General features: G+C 37.3%; 1 protein-coding gene across 7 annotated transcripts in view; it reads right to left on the reverse strand.

Moving 5' to 3' along the window:
• LOC139740744 (actin-binding LIM protein 1-like) overlaps positions 1 to 16,834 on the reverse strand; it is a 223,497-nt gene that overhangs the window by 131,790 nt on the left and 74,873 nt on the right. The window contains exon 1 of one of the 7 annotated variants that reach the window (XM_071651318.1): positions 833 to 1,363. The exons of the other annotated variants lie outside the window; for them this stretch is intronic. Within the exon in view, the coding sequence (XP_071507419.1) occupies positions 833 to 890 (58 nt within the window). The 5' untranslated portion in view covers positions 891 to 1,363. Of the gene's footprint in view, positions 1 to 832; positions 1,364 to 16,834 lie in introns of those variants that run through there. 7 annotated transcript variants of the gene reach the window in all.

Genomic DNA, 16,834 nt, shown 5'->3' on the forward strand with positions numbered 1-16,834 from the left:
CAAGTTCTATCAAGAGTTTTGAATATTGAACAGCAAAGCAAGGCAGACCATCGCAATGTCCAAGTATTACAACTCGTCATCCCTCATAATATCAGCACTTCACAGCTTCAATAAGAGTTCTGTTGACACAGGGAAAATATTGATCCACATCCAACAGACATATGTCCATGCCAGCAGCTACGTGCCGTACGTCCGATCCACGCCACATACAGTATGGGCTCAGCGTGCTGGCCAAGAAAGATTAGCCGTGCACCATGGCAGCATTTCAAATCTAATTTAGGACACACATTTGCAGCACTGATTCATATCAAAGCTGAAATTATTATTCTGCCCCCTCCAACATATATGATATGCTAGCTGTCCGTTCATAATGATAAATACATTAATACATATACATATCCTCTACTGAATGAGATTTGGCACTAGCAACTCAATTTTACACCAATTGTAACATGAAAATGTTTATCTGTAGCAAAGATGTGATTAAGGATTACTAATAGGGCCTTCTAATAAATATATGTCAATCTTTGGCATTTTCTTGAAAAACAAAAGGTCTGAGAATATCAAAAAAACAAATACACACACACACACACACACACACACACACATACACGCAATCCTATAGTGGAAACAGCAATCTCAAATGATAGGACTGACCTAACCAATATGGACCAATGAGGTCATCTGAGTGTCCAGACATATCTCTTACAGCGTGCCAATAACTAATCTCTATGAGATAAACAGGATGAGATAAATACTGTCAGGTCATACTATAAGGGCTCTGATAGATTAAAAAAGAGAATTGTTTTCTTGTAATAAATCTATTGCTTACCTTTTTTCTTCTTGCTGGAGGACTTTGGCCGCTGGCCACCTGTGCAGGACCTGAACATATCCCTCGTGTAAATCCACTTATATTTCCACAGACTTGAGTATGATATGAATAAACCACAGCCAAACCTTCCACTCAGCCCTATATAGCAGGAGCAGTTGGGTATAAAATCAAAAGGTTTGTAGAGCTGAGAGGATGCAAGCTATCAAAAGCAGTGCTGCTACTGGTTGTTCTCAAAAACAGGTGCAAACATGGACAGTTCATGGATCAATATTTGCAGCTCCGTTTCACTGTCCCCTCACAGATGGAAAGATCCCAGACGAGTGTCCCGAAAACTTGAAAACAAACACAAAACATTCATCCGACAGACAGGGGGCTTGTCTACATGCTATTCTTCTGGTGTCATTCCAGCATTGAAGTGAAGAGTTGTATGGCTGTTTTGGACTGTTCCCAAAACCTTAATGAGCTCATCGTTTGTCCCCTAGCTATCTATGCACGAGAAGCAAGCTCTGCTTGTTACCCCCCGGCTCACAATTTGTGACTTCCTGGCAGTGAAAACCTTGACTCAGCACTAAAAGTTATGAGGCTGGCTACCACTGCTTTAAAACCCCCTACACAGTAATGAATGCATTGGACTAAAGGAAGTGAGAGTGTGCGCAAGGTCAATTCTTCATGATGTCATAAGTGGCTCATTAACGCCTCACCTTCTGAGGTGGAAGTTTGATATTTGCTCTCTGATGACTGTCAAGCAACTTTGCTGGCATGCATCACAAAGAAAAAAAAAAGAGTTCCAATTAGCCAGCCATTCAATCCACAGCTTTCCCAAACAAGAGCTAGTAAAAACTTTCATCTGGATGAAAGCAAGGAGCTATTTACTCGTCAAATCAGTAAGTGATCCTAAACACCCATTGAAAGAAGTCCTTGCCATCAATTAAAAAATAAAAACAAAAACAGAGACTCGTGGGACTGTGGACACCGCTATAAAGTCAAAGATAGTGTAAAGTGAAACTTTAGTGTTAAATTTCATTGAGAAAGTAGAATATACACTTTACAAAACTGATATATACATCTCTTTTGTGACAGAGAGCAAGATCTACACGTGGTGTGAGAACCTGATTTGGTTATTCGTTCATAATCACTTTGACTTCTGTTATTCAACATTTCCAGAATTGGCAAGAAATTTTGTTCCTCTCTCCTCTCTTTGTAAATTGGTACTTTCTGCTTTTAGAATCTAATTCTCATTTTGTGCAGATGCAGTGAATCTTCTAACTCTTATGTGCACCATGACACAAATCCCCTGTATACAGTGTGCCACATTATTCTCAGACCACAATGCATGAACACTGTTTGAAGAGATTTTGTTTTTCAAAGCCTTGTGACTTTTCATAGAAATGTTTATGGTAGACGTGCAGTGAGCAAAGTTGTAGAGAAAAATCTAAGCTTTGCTATGATGTATTGAAATATCATGACACAGATATGATTATTTTTCTTGCAATTGGCCAATACAATTATAGATACATTGTTGTCCAGACAGGTGCACTACTGCAACAAAAAATTAGAATTTACTATTAAAAAAAAACACCCTATGGAACATGGCTTTTCAATCACCACACAATGCAAGCTATCTGTGCGAGGAATGGAAATGCGTGCGAAGCTTTCATTGTACTGTGGCATTTGGCAATTTGTCAGTCGGTTTGGGCACGTTTGCACCTTAGAGCAAAATATGCAAACTTGGCACACCGTCAACTGAGATAGGGCATGCGAACATGGAACATAAAGAGCTGAAGTAGTTAAATGAAATCTTTCTCCGATAAAAGATGTGCAGTAAGACTCAGATTTGCCAATTGAAAGATGCCATGTTAAATACTGCAGTAAACTACACCTAAGAAGTGGGTGGGTTCCTGCATCTGCCTTATCCTCTCGTACCTTAAAGGGACTGTTGAGTACTGGTTGAGGTGAGGATTCAGGTTTATAACATTTTTTTGATGAGATAATGAGAAACCTCTTATGAAATATGAAAGAGCATGTAATTTCAAGAAGGGTTCAACATTTATTTGAAGAAATTGGCCTTTAAATGGCTGAGATATCAACAAAAAAATGCTCCTAATAAAATTGACAGGCCACGACTTTTATAAGTGATCTCTCTGTTATACCTTGTTTTTTGAGATATATCTCAGTCATTTCAAACCGATTTTCATCAAATAAACTTTTGATTCCCCTTAGAATTATATGCTCTTTAACATTTCATAGAGTGGTTTCTAAATATCTTGCAAAACAGTTAAAAGCTGAATCCTCACCTCAACCAGTACTGTACAGTCCCTTTAATGCTGAAACATCACTAAATGATTGTTCCCTCCCCCCAATGTGTGTCATTTCCATTTACTGTCCTCTTTTCCCATGCTGTACATAATCGTGCCAAAAGTTGCTTCTATAGAATCCCTGTAAACCCCACCCCCAATCATCATCATTATTATTATCACCATGGTGCTTATCATAATGGCCTGAAGATTTGTCCCTGTAGATGGCTAATATGGGTGCGGCTCAGGGAATTCTGGCTTTGCCCTCCCATTTGATTCACATCTGATTATCTGTGTTTGTAAACACTTGTCATTCCCGCCGATAACTGTTATCAAAAAAATTGTCCAAACTGCCATAAATATCTGCCAGGATGTGGCACAGGTGTATAGGGTTAAATTCATCTATGCTGCATTCACAAGGAACTCTGACATTTCTGAAAAGTTGAGGACATGGACATGGTTCATAGTGAAATCTATCAAGTAACTTTTGGTATTACTTCTTTTGAGTAAAATGATATAGTTTTTAATCAATTGCCTTTTTTATCTTGGGGTCTTTGTGAGTGTGTTGTTATTGTTGTTGTCGTTGTTTGTCTTAAATGGGCATATTCTTTTATAGCCCTACTCAGAAGTAATGAATTTGAAGGTTTTGATTTTATGCCATCCTTAATGGCAGACAAGTAAATTTTGTCTCTCTGACAAAAAACAAACAAACAAACAAACAAACAAACAAACAAACAAACAAACAAACAAGAAACATATCACCTACATGTAGATTAACTAATTTGTGATTGCCAGGTCTGGAAATTAGACTGCTCTAACAATTCAATATTCTTTTCTTTTTTTCTTTTTTTTTTGTCTTATTTTGAAATAAATAATAAATAATATCTTGGGCATTACTTTATCTCATTACATATCTAAATCAGCTTTTTTATCTAATATATCAAATGAACAGATCAACATGTAATCACTTCGTCAAACACATAACAGACTTGCCTCAATAATCACAAGTATTTAAGGCACTGAAAAAATAATGTTTCAAGCATGAGCAAGCATCCCCTTTGTCTAGCTGTCAGAGCTGATGTGAAAAGGTTGTTAATTTCACCCTTGGGATTCACACAATGCAATCGTCCTGCTGTAAAGTTCAATGTGCATTTAGTTTGTAATGAATCATATTTCTCCAAGCAAGACACATTATGATTATTTTAGAAGGGATGGTGTACTTATTTGCCGTGGGAGAGCAATCCTTTAGTCGTTTTTGAAAAGAAAAATATGTAAAAGACAGCATATCTGTACAGTAATAGAATTGTGTCTTTACAAGGCAACTGACTGCATCGTCATGGAGATGAAGCATGAGTGGAGCCATTGATAACTTAAAAAAAAGAAAATCATGGCTTCAAGGAATTTATCACAAAATGTCAAATTTTCTCACAGATTCACCGATAACAGATGGGATATTACTTTTATACAGATATAATTATAGCTGTGATACAACTGCACTTGTACTGAAGCATTGATTTATTAAAGTAATTAATGCATGAAAATATCATCCAAATGAATTAGGTGGAGGCTTTCAAAATATCACAGTGGTGAGAAGCACTTTTAAGATGAGAGAGAAAGAACAGTGCAAAATTGGTCGCAAAAACAGCAGTAGCAGTACTTTGATGACGTGTAAGTATCAAAAGAGGTACCCTTGATAAGTCACTTTTATATCACTTTATGGTAGCTGCATGCCAAAAGCTTTGTAGATCGGTGCACAATAGTCCGTGAAATGTCGGGGAAAGGAAAACGGCATAAAAGATAAATAGACCCTGATTGCCTAGACACAGCGACAAATAATTAGAACTCGTTGCATAACACTGCAAATTATGACCACTTAGCCTCTCCCTCCCACCAGCCGTCTATGCAAATGTTGTTGTATTTGTTGGCTCATTAATCAGTGATGCGATAGTGTCTATTTGTTTCTCTTTACATGAGTACTTTAGGATAGTACTCCCGCAAACAGTGCAAGGTTTTTACGTCTGCCGATGCCGTGTCCTAGCCTAATAAAATACTAAGGTCAGACTAGGCTTGACAGTGTATTGTAAGTTACAGACAAAACCTGTCAGATAGTTCAACCAGGTCCACTGTTCAACCTGGTCTAGTGCTACAGTTGTAGTTATAGGCACTATGTGCGTGTGTCTGCTTTCTGGAACATTTGCCCATTGAAGACAAGCCCAAGACACATTCAGGCGGGCATCTAGATGGGAAATACATGTTTTTATATCCCTTAGGAAATGATCCCTGCTGAAATCACTGTTTTGTAAGAACAGGATTAACTTTACCAACTTCAAAACTTTCTTATGTTATGTCTAATTGCAACAAATCTTCTACCATGCTGTATGGTGGATGCCACTCTACAAGCTGTGACCATAGCTGCTCTCTAATTCTTTCAAATCACGGCCAACAATGACTTTAATAGCTCCTCAAACACGATTAAAGTTAGTTGTTTTATCCTGATTGTTACAATTCACGTACATGGGGACACACAAGATTTTTTTTTTTTTTTTAGACCTATCTTTTTAATTTGCAGCAGAAATATACCTCTCTTCCCTAATAAATTTGACAAAGAAGAAAATTATGCAAAAAGTCATACAAAAGGACATTATATTTTTGTCCAAAAAGTGTGCTCTTTAACACTCTACTGGAGCAAATGATTACCTACCGGCATGGGACCTATGACAATTTGACTAATATGTTCTGGCGTGCTTTGTGTACCCATGTTATGCTGTGGCATCACAACTGGTGCATCACTACTCATGTGCACGTACATGTAATGCAGGCTAGACCCGAGAACATGCCCGAGAATGTGCCCCGAGAGCTGTTTGGACGGGCGATGATGACAACATCATGACACGGCAGAACGGCAGATGAGGCGGATATATGGTGTAAACGTCATTTGGGGGTACATACGATGTTTGGACGCTGGGTAAATAAACGCGCTGTCATCTCATTGATTGTATTATAGATTAGTTCTCAAGTTGACATGAACCACTTGTCAAGTGTTAAACTACTATTAAAAATAACCAGTAGGTGAGGGAGGGGGCAATTATCAGCTGTTTAGAAGTTGTCAAATGCATTTTCAGCTTTGGGTCTTTGGGGAATATTCATGATGCCAAAATAAAATTGTTGAATCTCACAAAACAACTTTCAAAACTATCAATACACTACCTTTAAAGTGCTACATGCACAATATTAATCAGAAACAAATCTCTATTATGTCAGAAGTCAAATCTACATCTTCCTTTTGATATGAGACATGTTTAAGTATTTCTTGTGAGGTAGAAAAATACTTTCTTTTCCATGGAAAGGTGTTTTGAGACCATTAACCATTAACCTGTTCAGGACGGTTTGATTTTGCTACAACACGCATTTCCCATAGACACTTGCCCGAGTATACTCGGGACTCGTCCTCAACGGGTTAACATTTGCCTGATTAGAACCATTAACCTGTACACAACCTGTTATTTTACATTATCCTCTTTCAATGCATGGCAGATCAATTTGAAGTGTATGCTTGCTTTACCTCTGGTTTCAGCGTTCATGCTCCCATTTAAGCATTACACTCCATGTAGGTACTATGTACTCTGAATTCGTTATGAACTTGATTGTACACACTGTAGATATACACTTGTATACCTGAGTATTTATACGCCAATTTTTTTTTTTTTTACTCAGTTCTTATTCTTTCTCTTTTGTTTTTTGTTTTTTCCTTTTTCTTTCTTTTTCCCCTTACTTCTTTTGCCTTTTGTACCTTGCTGTTTTTGATAGCTTTCATATAGTTTTGTCATTGATATTTTATGTCCTATCTCCATTGCAAAACAAATTCACATCAGGTGGTATTTTTTTCCTGGAACCTGTGGTTACAAGCTTCGCCTTTGCAGTTCCTTCATATTTCACATGTGATTGAGAATTGTCTTTTATGTACATTGTGCTGACACACTTTCTAGTCATGATCCACTTTATATCATATTTTATATCTTGCTTGTCTGCATTTTTTTTTTTGTTGCTTAGTAGCTACATGTATATGTACAGATGTCACATGAAATATGAAAATGGAACTGTTCACTGTGTCTTGAGTGTAAGACCAGTGCAGTTTCAGTAATTCAATTCAGTTCTGAAAATACCATTTCAAAGTGTTTGCATTCAAACACAAACACATCCATACACACTTGCATGAACTAGAATACTATGCCATACAAATTACTCAGACAAGTAGTGCACTGTGAAATGTTTCAAAACTGTTGATAAATATCTGGAAAAAAGGATGCCAAAATGCCCACTCTGCAGCGACAAACTATCGCTGTATGTGATGCATGAAATAAATTGAACTAATATCCATATTACCTGTCCAATAATATCAAACACATATCATTCTTAGCATTCATAAGCAAGCACATTATCGCACACAGCAAAACGACTGCATTTCATAAAAGCTCGAATACAGTAGAAGACCTAAGCACCTGGGTGTTTTGAGAGAAACAATTCATATCAGTACTGACTCCATTCACGATGAATCCTTGACGAGACGAGAGTGGCTACGGTAAATGAAACCCGGCTTTTATTCCATTACCCTTGCGACGCTAATTCATCAATTTCTGGCTGCAAGCATTAGGCACAAATGGAAGGCTGTTATCCATGTCCCAAGCATATCCAGTACAGCATCCCCTAAAATGGAGTTTATCAATCACAATTCTAAACACAACAAAAAAAATTATATCCTCTTCCCATGATAAAACATCAAGAAAGTGCCACACATCTGAACACTATGCTTGCAGACATATTCTGTGCAAAGCACAAGACTATCAATGAAAACCTGCAAAGCGGCAAATATTTTCAGTGGGTGTGTTCATCTTTTAGACTTTTGAGTGCCGTTCTCATGGACATTGCACTCAAAATTACAAATTTTTTCGGGTCACGATCCCGATCACGACCCAAATTTCAAAATTTTTACGGTGAGAACAGATAATACATTCTTTTTTTTTTTTGCGATATTTGGGTCGCGATCCAAATTGTCCAAAATTAGTGTGAATTTCAGCAAACAGATGCGAAGTTGTGCAGTGAGAACGGGGACCGCAAACAATTTCAAATTTTTATATCCCACATTAATGCACCTCGTGTTGCTCCTTGCTATTTTTACCAAGCTGTGGCGCGCCATGGTATATTGAAGTGGTCTTGAGTTGTAGACTAGTAAGCATACCATTCATAACATGCGCAGGTCATCTCTTCACACTTAATTGCGACCCAAAAAGTTTGTTCTTTTTTTTTTTCGTGAGAACGCTGAATCAAAACGATGCAAACCTGATCTTTACCTAAACTTTTACATTTTTGCCATGAGAACACACTATTGATAATACCACAACACATTTGTCAGTCTTCTACATTGTCCTTATGTCATTCCTCTTTGAAAACTTATCTATTTTCCAAGTAAATTTTTTTTTTCAAAGTGATATTTGATAAGGTATAGGACTTATAGTTTATGTTGTGTGTTGCATGTTCAATATGTTAATTTTTTTAATCATTTTGAATGCAATTTGTCAATATACTTTTGTGTTTGTGTGTGCGTGTAAAATGGATGAATTGTAAAGTTCATAGGGAACACTTACTAGTATTTGTTATATACATGTACCATAGTATGCACCATATATAGAAGCTCAACTATTAAACATTCTGAAATGCACATCACAATCAACACCAAAAATGACATTGGAATGGATTCCAAATTGTGAGATATGGTATTATCACCTCAAATAATCTGCAAATCTTCACATTGTTCAACAATAAGAATTGACAAACATATACTTTGTATTTTGTATTACATTCTGTTTGATGAAAATGAAGTATATTTGAATTGATTGCACTGATTGAACCTTATTTTGAATAAAATCACTCCACTAAATTGATTCTTCTCTCTTTATCACAGAGGATGGAGTTTCCTAAATTAACATCAAGTTGTTTTAACTTGTAGTCCCTTTGAATTTCAGCTGACCATACATAACTTGGACACAAGTTCTTTAATATAAAACGCACAAAACCACCAACATACAAACAAACTCAGAATAATTCTCTATTTGCTTATACGGAAGAATAGACCGTTTTGGAAATGTATTCAAATTCTATGCATGCTTTGTTCCCAAAAGTTGCCCTTAACAACCACAAAATTTCATGGAGGCTTGCCCTACCTAGCGACAACTAAGTAAAATTCCGCCTAAGGAACTTCACTGGAGGAAGCTTAGAAGCAGGGTATGCTTCGTTACTAGGATATGGGAAAAGAAACATCTAAGAATTGTAGTACAAATACCGATATTGTCTATTCTTGCTTGGAGTACATAGGACAGTATCCTTGCCATTAACTTAAGAGGGAAAGTGCATGTGGTGTGGCTTGTGATATCTTTGCACTCTTGAACCCTGTTGAAGTATGCAAGTCACGTCTGATCGAGAGCTTAATGAGTCTACTCTATGATACATTCAGTGTTCTTGTTGAACCATCAGCTTATGACAACCCATTCATCACAGGCCTTCCATACAACATCCTGAAGCCTTAACCCATTTTCCCTCCACTGACTGAATCTTCATTGTGCAAGCATCTCATTAACCTCTGCCACCCCATGTTAAATCTGGAGTTATCCCCGTAACTTAAGTTGTATGCAGCCATAACAATATCCCAATGAATTTTGCTTATTCAAAAGCAATCCACTCACTCAACATCCACTCACTCAACATATTCTAACGTGTCATGCGGTGTCCCTCAGGGATCTATCCTTGGGCCCCTACTCTTTTTTATTTATATCAATGATATTATCAACTCCTCTCCTCGTTTAAATTTCATCTTATTTGCAGACGACACCAATGTTTTTTATTCCCACAAGGACATTGTAACACTGGTTGACACATTAAATACGGAATTAAGCAACATCTCGAAGTGGTTTAGAAGTAATAAGCTTTCATTGAATATTGATAAGACATGTTTTATACACTTTCATACATTGCAATCCCAACCCACCCTTCCTCAAAGTATTTTTATTGATGATATAAACATTGCTGAGAAACATTCAACCAAGTTCCTAGGAGTAACCCTAGATAGCAATCTAACTTGGAATACTCATGTTCAGAATATTACAACAGCAATATCTAAAGCAACTGGTGTTTTAAGAAGAATAAAATATTTAATTAATGATCAAACTTTGATTATGTTATGCAACACTTTATTTTTACCATATGTAATGTACTGTAATATTGTATGGGGCAACAGTAGCAAAACAAAATTGAACACAATTTTTCTTCTCCAGAAAAAGGCTCTTCGTATATGCACACATTCACATTTTTTGGCTCACACTGACCCCATATTTTATCGCCTAAAAACTTTGAAGGCCCATGATATACATTTATACCTAACTGCCATATTTATGTATAAACACACTCGAAATGCATTACCATTTTTTCATAATACCCTAGTAACCAATGACCATATTCACTCATACCCTACCCGTCGTTCCCATGATTTTCACTTAAGTAATCCGAAGCTTTTACTTGCTCAAAAGTCGATTAGACATCAAGGTCCGGATACATGGAACACTCTTCCTGAGGAGTTGAAACAGTGTGCCTCCTTGTTTTCATTTAAAGCAAACTTAAAGAAGTATATTTTATTACAGTATATTTCAAATATGAACTAAAAACAAATAGATATATATAAATAATATTAGTCTCCTGATAGCAACAGCGCATATCGTCCCCTCTTTCAGTAAACCAATTTCACTATTCTAAATTCCAGCCTATCTGCTATTGTGCACCCTCAAGCACCTGCACACACATTCACCACCACCACCATCACACACCAGAGTTTATTTTCCCCTGCTACCTTCGCAGCAGAATTTATATTGTTACGAATTTAGTACGTCCTTATCTTTTCCTCGGGCCGGCCATCTTTTCAAGCAATGCTTATAATGGCAGCCCTCTGCATAACGTTTAACTATAAATGTTATTCTTATCACTGCTGCATAGACATGCATACTGTATATTAAATTTCTTTCATATCGTTGTTTATGCAAGTCAAAAGACTGTGTTAAATTTACTTTACATATGTCCTACATGTTCATGATTATGTACTTAATATGTATCGTGGTTTATGCAAGTCAAACGACTTTGCGTTGAATTTACTTTGTATATTTCCTGCATTTTCATGATTATGTAACTTATGTATATTGATTTGCAGAAAATAAAGTATCTATCAATCAAATCAAATCAATTATCAAGAGATATGAATTATTGTTTGTTATATAACATTTTATTCCCATGAATGATTATAGTTGTAATCTGTTCTGAGTCACTGTTTCAATGTTTTTATTCTCTATGAAATCCAAGTAAAATGTCCAGGGCAATGGATTGTGCTTTGTGGCTGACCTCCTGTATCTCTCTCAAATTGGCAACATTTTGTTAATATCCTTCTCTGTGTGTGGAGACTTAATGACTTCAATATGGTAATAAAGGAGAATGAAAGCCAAATATATGTGTGGATTGAGTGAATGAGGCAATATAATAGTAGAACACATTAATGAAGTTTGAGGAAAATTGGACAATCCATTCAAACATCATGAGTTTTTTTTTATTGATATTTTTTTTTAATTTTAGTGATGCAGTTGTTGGATGAGAAAACGATGAAATTTCATGATGTTAAGCATGGAAAATGATGTTAAGCATTGAAAATGATGTAAAAAGAGAAATATAAAGAGAATTCACCATACTGATGTCAATTCAATGATTATACAAGATGATATCTGCTACAGCAAAATTCCCCTGGAATCTGGTGGGCTAAAACCGAAAGTATACACCACTCTACCACCGGGGACAATCTTCATGTCGATAACAATGAGCACAAAACTGTGTCGTGTTTTCGAAACAAGCTCAGTCAATGTCCCCGGGAGCAAGAGCTAAAAAGTACACATCATCCTCAGTCACTTTTTCACTGAGAGCATATAACCACCCTCCAGGGCTTTGGAAGGAGGAATCCGATAGCTGTACCGAGACCTTGATTCTGGGCTGGGGAAAAAAAATGTGGGGGAAAAGTGTGCTCACTTTGAAAAAAAAAAAAGACAGAAAAGAGTAGCACCTGCTGGGCAAACTAAGGTCTGTTCGGAAACCCGAGTCACTTGAGCATGTTGAACGTGGCCCTATTCCTACAGCAGATATCTCATTGCTATGCTAATCCTACCCATTATTTGATCACAATTTGACATTTTTTCTCTCTCGCTCTCCCCGTCCTCGCGATTTTTCCCTTGAAGACGCAGTAGCCAGTCCACGCCATCAATGGCAGAAGGCAAGGGGAGAGCTGGGCAGCAAGCTCTGATTAACCCTATTTGCACGGACGCAGAGTTTGCAGGCAGCAAAAAATGAATATGAGGGGGCAGTCGATAACTGTCACATTACGAAGCTTTCCGTTCATGTCACTGTGAATGCAGCTGTGATTAAATTGGGGTTTTCTGTGGACGCACGACGTTCATGGCCAGAGAGGGAGCTGTAACACCTGAGATCGGCAGGATGTGCACGTGGCAGATCCTCACTCTTACTATTTCTTTCTCGTTTTTTTTCTTTTTTTGTGGACAGACAGCTGCTCTTTAACTTGCACACCTGGTATTTGCACCAACAACAATCCAAAGCTCTTTACGTGACATACGATATTTTCCACACATCCAGGCCTGAAGTGAGTGAGACTAATTTCTCACATCTCACATACTTCTTTTTGCTTTGAGTCAGTTACAGCCAGATTACCCTTATTCCAGTTGCCATAATGTAAGGCTTATTAATCCTATGAAGTTATGCCTCTCTTGCAGTCCCTAACTAATTGTGACAAAATTTCACACAAACATGATGACTGACATCCAAGTGTCAAATAAAATATCAATGAACAATATAAAATGAAAATATTGCACAAACTCCATCATAATTACGGTTTATGGTATTTTCAGGTTGCCTGCAGAAAAATGCAAATCCCATATGCCTAACAGTCTATCTTTATTCTTTTTAATACATCGTCTTTTTAAGTCATTCATTTGTAGCCAGTATTCAAATATAAATACCCAATTTCAGTCTCTTTAGAGTTATGCCTACTTTGATGTTCTACAGTTTCCCTCAATTATTGAACCAACCATTAAAAGTGATGAAGGTGACATTATTGAGCTGGAGACATAAAATGTGCAGCATTGACTCTATGAACTAGCAAAGACACAGGAGAGGGCTTTGCCAAACAAACTCTTTTGATGAACTGAAAAACCTCTCACAGATATCATTACTAATTATGGGGCGGTGCGAAAAAAGTGTTTTGACAATCTACAGATGACTCACGACTGACTGACGCTAGGTGTCGTGATATTCATCCGTAACTGACGACTCGTCCTTTGCCGCGCAAGTATTACATCAACACCGCCATTTGAAATGGTCTATTTGGCAAGAGGCAGCTCATAAATGATTTCTGCTTGAGGGATCGGCATACCGTTGATCCGTCTTTACGTATCACCTTGCACAGTGGAGTCGCATTTACAAGGAATCGGTTTACTGCGGTGTAGTGGCCATTCACCTCTACGCCCACAACCATATGCCCAATCATCATCTTCTTATCATTTCATCCCCCCCCCCCCCCCCCCCCGCATCAACTCCAGGCACTGAACACCAGTTCCATCAATATCTTAACCCCCTGTGTCCTACAGCTGCATCATAATCACACAGCCAGGCCCACAAGGGGTTAAAGACCAAACTCCCACCCCTCCTCTCCTCCTCATCAGTGGTACACCTAAGAGGTGGAAGAGATTCCCCCAACGTCTCCTGCTCCTCGCCGAAGAGCCAATTTCCTGTATCTTGGGAGGAGGTTGGGGGAGAGAGAAGGGTTAATAAACTATGGGTCATACCAACTTCATCCTTCTCCTCCTCCTCCTCCTCCTCCTCGTTCTCCTCCCCCTCCCTCCCCCCCCCCCCTTTAATCGCTTGGATGCAGGGCATCTGGAAGATGGGGTCAGATGAGCAAAGGGATTACAATTGAGATTGGAAAATGAAGACGGGGAAAGATTGTAATTCAGAGCAGCATGGAGTGTGACAAAGAAGGAGAAAATTGGCTGGGCCATGCATACGATGACAAGAAAGAGATGCTAATGTAAGAAGAAAATGAGGGGAAAGATCTGCATCATCACCTTATATATTTTAGATGTCTTATATGTCTTTTTAGTGGGTCCCTCTGTTTTTTTTTCTTCACACAATACATATTGACAATAACTTATTTCACTTTCATTACTTTAGCAACCATTGTAATGTATCCTTACTGTAAGTTTTTTATTTGTTTTCTTTGTAAAATATACAGGCATCATTTTTGTCACTGAAGAAAGTGAGATTTATGTTTATGTACACCAAAAAAAGAAAGTAAACACTTTTTCGAGTTCATCTTTCTCATAGACTATTCGGCTAATACTAGTGTTTTATATACCATGTTAAATGTGATTCAATTGGCTATAAACCCAGTAGGTCAATAACAAGGGAAACTTTACGAATGAGTGAACACATTCGTTTTTCTCTTCCAAAGCACAAAAGTAAAAATTGCAATAATGGACAAGTTGCTATTCAAGCGTGTATGCTCTTCCATATAATAATGAGAACAAAACATAAATTCAACACAATAAAAATGCACATTAATTTGCAAAACTCAACCTATGATCTCTATAATGTCTCTGTAACCCTCCAAAAATAAAGAAAGACAAAAAAATAATGGAAAAAATTGAAGAATCTACTGTCAAATCAATAGTCAAAAGACATAAGAGAAAAAGTAATGGTAACATAGAAGGTTAGATATGAAGCATTATTCCAAATTAAGAAAATCTGAAATAATACTTTGGTTCCTAAATTTGTTTCATGCATTATCAAATTCCTTAATTAAAAGGTGAAATGAATTTTATCACCTTTGCGGCTTATTCCCTGTGTCATTTAAAGTTTGAATTGCTAAAAAATTCTTATGTTCCACCTTCAGTTTCCTCACTATGTTTTTGTTTTAGAATATAAAGAGAAACGAGGGAATGGAAACTTACTTCTGCTTTCTTATTCATGTCTCTCATTGCATTAAATTGGTATATTGTTATCATTGCTATATTGGAGGGCATGTGCAAATGAATGTCAATATGTCAAATTTTGTAATTTTTACTTTTCTGCCTTGGAGGACAAAAATGAATGTGTTCACTCATGCATAAAGTTTCCCTTTGTATAAATCTACCAGGTTGATAGCCAATCAAATAATCTTTAATATGGTATATGACACAATGATTTTCATCAAAATCTTCTATAAGAATATCAACTGGAAAAAGTGTTTACTTTCTTTTGTATTTTTTCTTTTTGCTGAGTGTATTATTCTATTGTGAAAAAATGAAATAAATTTGAACTGAACTGAATTTAATATATTAACAACTTTTAAAAAAGGGAGTGAAGCTTCAGATAATAATGCTATTTTTACAACAGCTAGAGATACCCCAGTAAGGAGAGACAGGAAACTTCAAGATTGAAGGAAAGAATCAACAGTTATTCAATCTGCAATCTAAACTGGAAGACACACTTAGCAACAACAAAGTTTAGAAGCAATGATAAGAAATACTCACTGACATGTTAAAATAGGCTCAACAGTTAATGAAAGAGCATGAGGGGGACTTGTAATGGTGGATATTATCTATTTTTGTCCATGTGAGAGATATGAAAAGTCTACAGGAAGAAAAACTACTTCATGAAGATTCTATATCCATGGCTGGATAGTTAATTCTGTGTGAGATGTGATGGATGTCACTGCATCCTTCTCTAAACATGATTTGTGTAATGTCATCCTACCTCAGTCGCACATTACAGGAACGGGCTGCAAATGGAGGTATATCCCTTTAAGTCTCCCCACAGCTATGAACCCATGCCCTCATAAGGACACATGCGATCCATCAACAATAGCATCATTAAAGTTTTAGGAGGGCGGGTGGAGGGAAGGAAATTAGGGGGACAAAGAAAGAAAGAAAGAGATGAGGGGGGGGGGGATCCAGGATCACTTCACACCATTAAAGAGGGCATAATAAACAGAGAGGCTGCAAACAGTAATTCCCATCTAATTTGGAGGAGAAAGAAACGATGGGTTCTTGTCATCAGTCCCCCATCCCAATCCACAGCCGCATATTGGATGTATTGATGATCATGAGAGATAGGGGATGATAAAGAGGCAGAGGAAGATACAAACAAAGATAGAAAGAGATATAGATAGAGGGAGAGAGATACGGCAGGGACAGAAAAGACAAACAGACAGACAGACATGAAGACTGGTGTACATACAGACAGAGAAGATGCGAGTCAGAGGCAGAGACAGAAAAGGACAATGTTGACAAAGTAATTAACCCATTGAGGACAAGTCCCAAGTATACCAGGGCAGGTACGTGTCTATGGGAAATGCGTGTTGTAGCAATATCAGTCCGTCCTCAACGGGTCAAGAAAAAAAAAGCATTGTAAAAGAAAGAGGGGAGGAGGAGGGAAAGAGCAAAGATCCAAGGGGAAAAAAATAAGATAAAAAATGAGTCAGTGAATGATTCCGGTGTCATCTTTTTTATCTATTGGGGCTACTTGCAAAAGACAAAGTGGAAGCATACAATGTATTATAGTAATGTACTGTAAATGAAGG

This window comes from Diadema antillarum, unplaced genomic scaffold (genome assembly GCF_040938485.1).
Source record: "Diadema antillarum isolate AM-2024a unplaced genomic scaffold, OU_Dant_1.0 seq00000877_RagTag, whole genome shotgun sequence".
NCBI classification, from domain to species: domain Eukaryota; kingdom Metazoa; phylum Echinodermata; class Echinoidea; order Diadematoida; family Diadematidae; genus Diadema; species Diadema antillarum.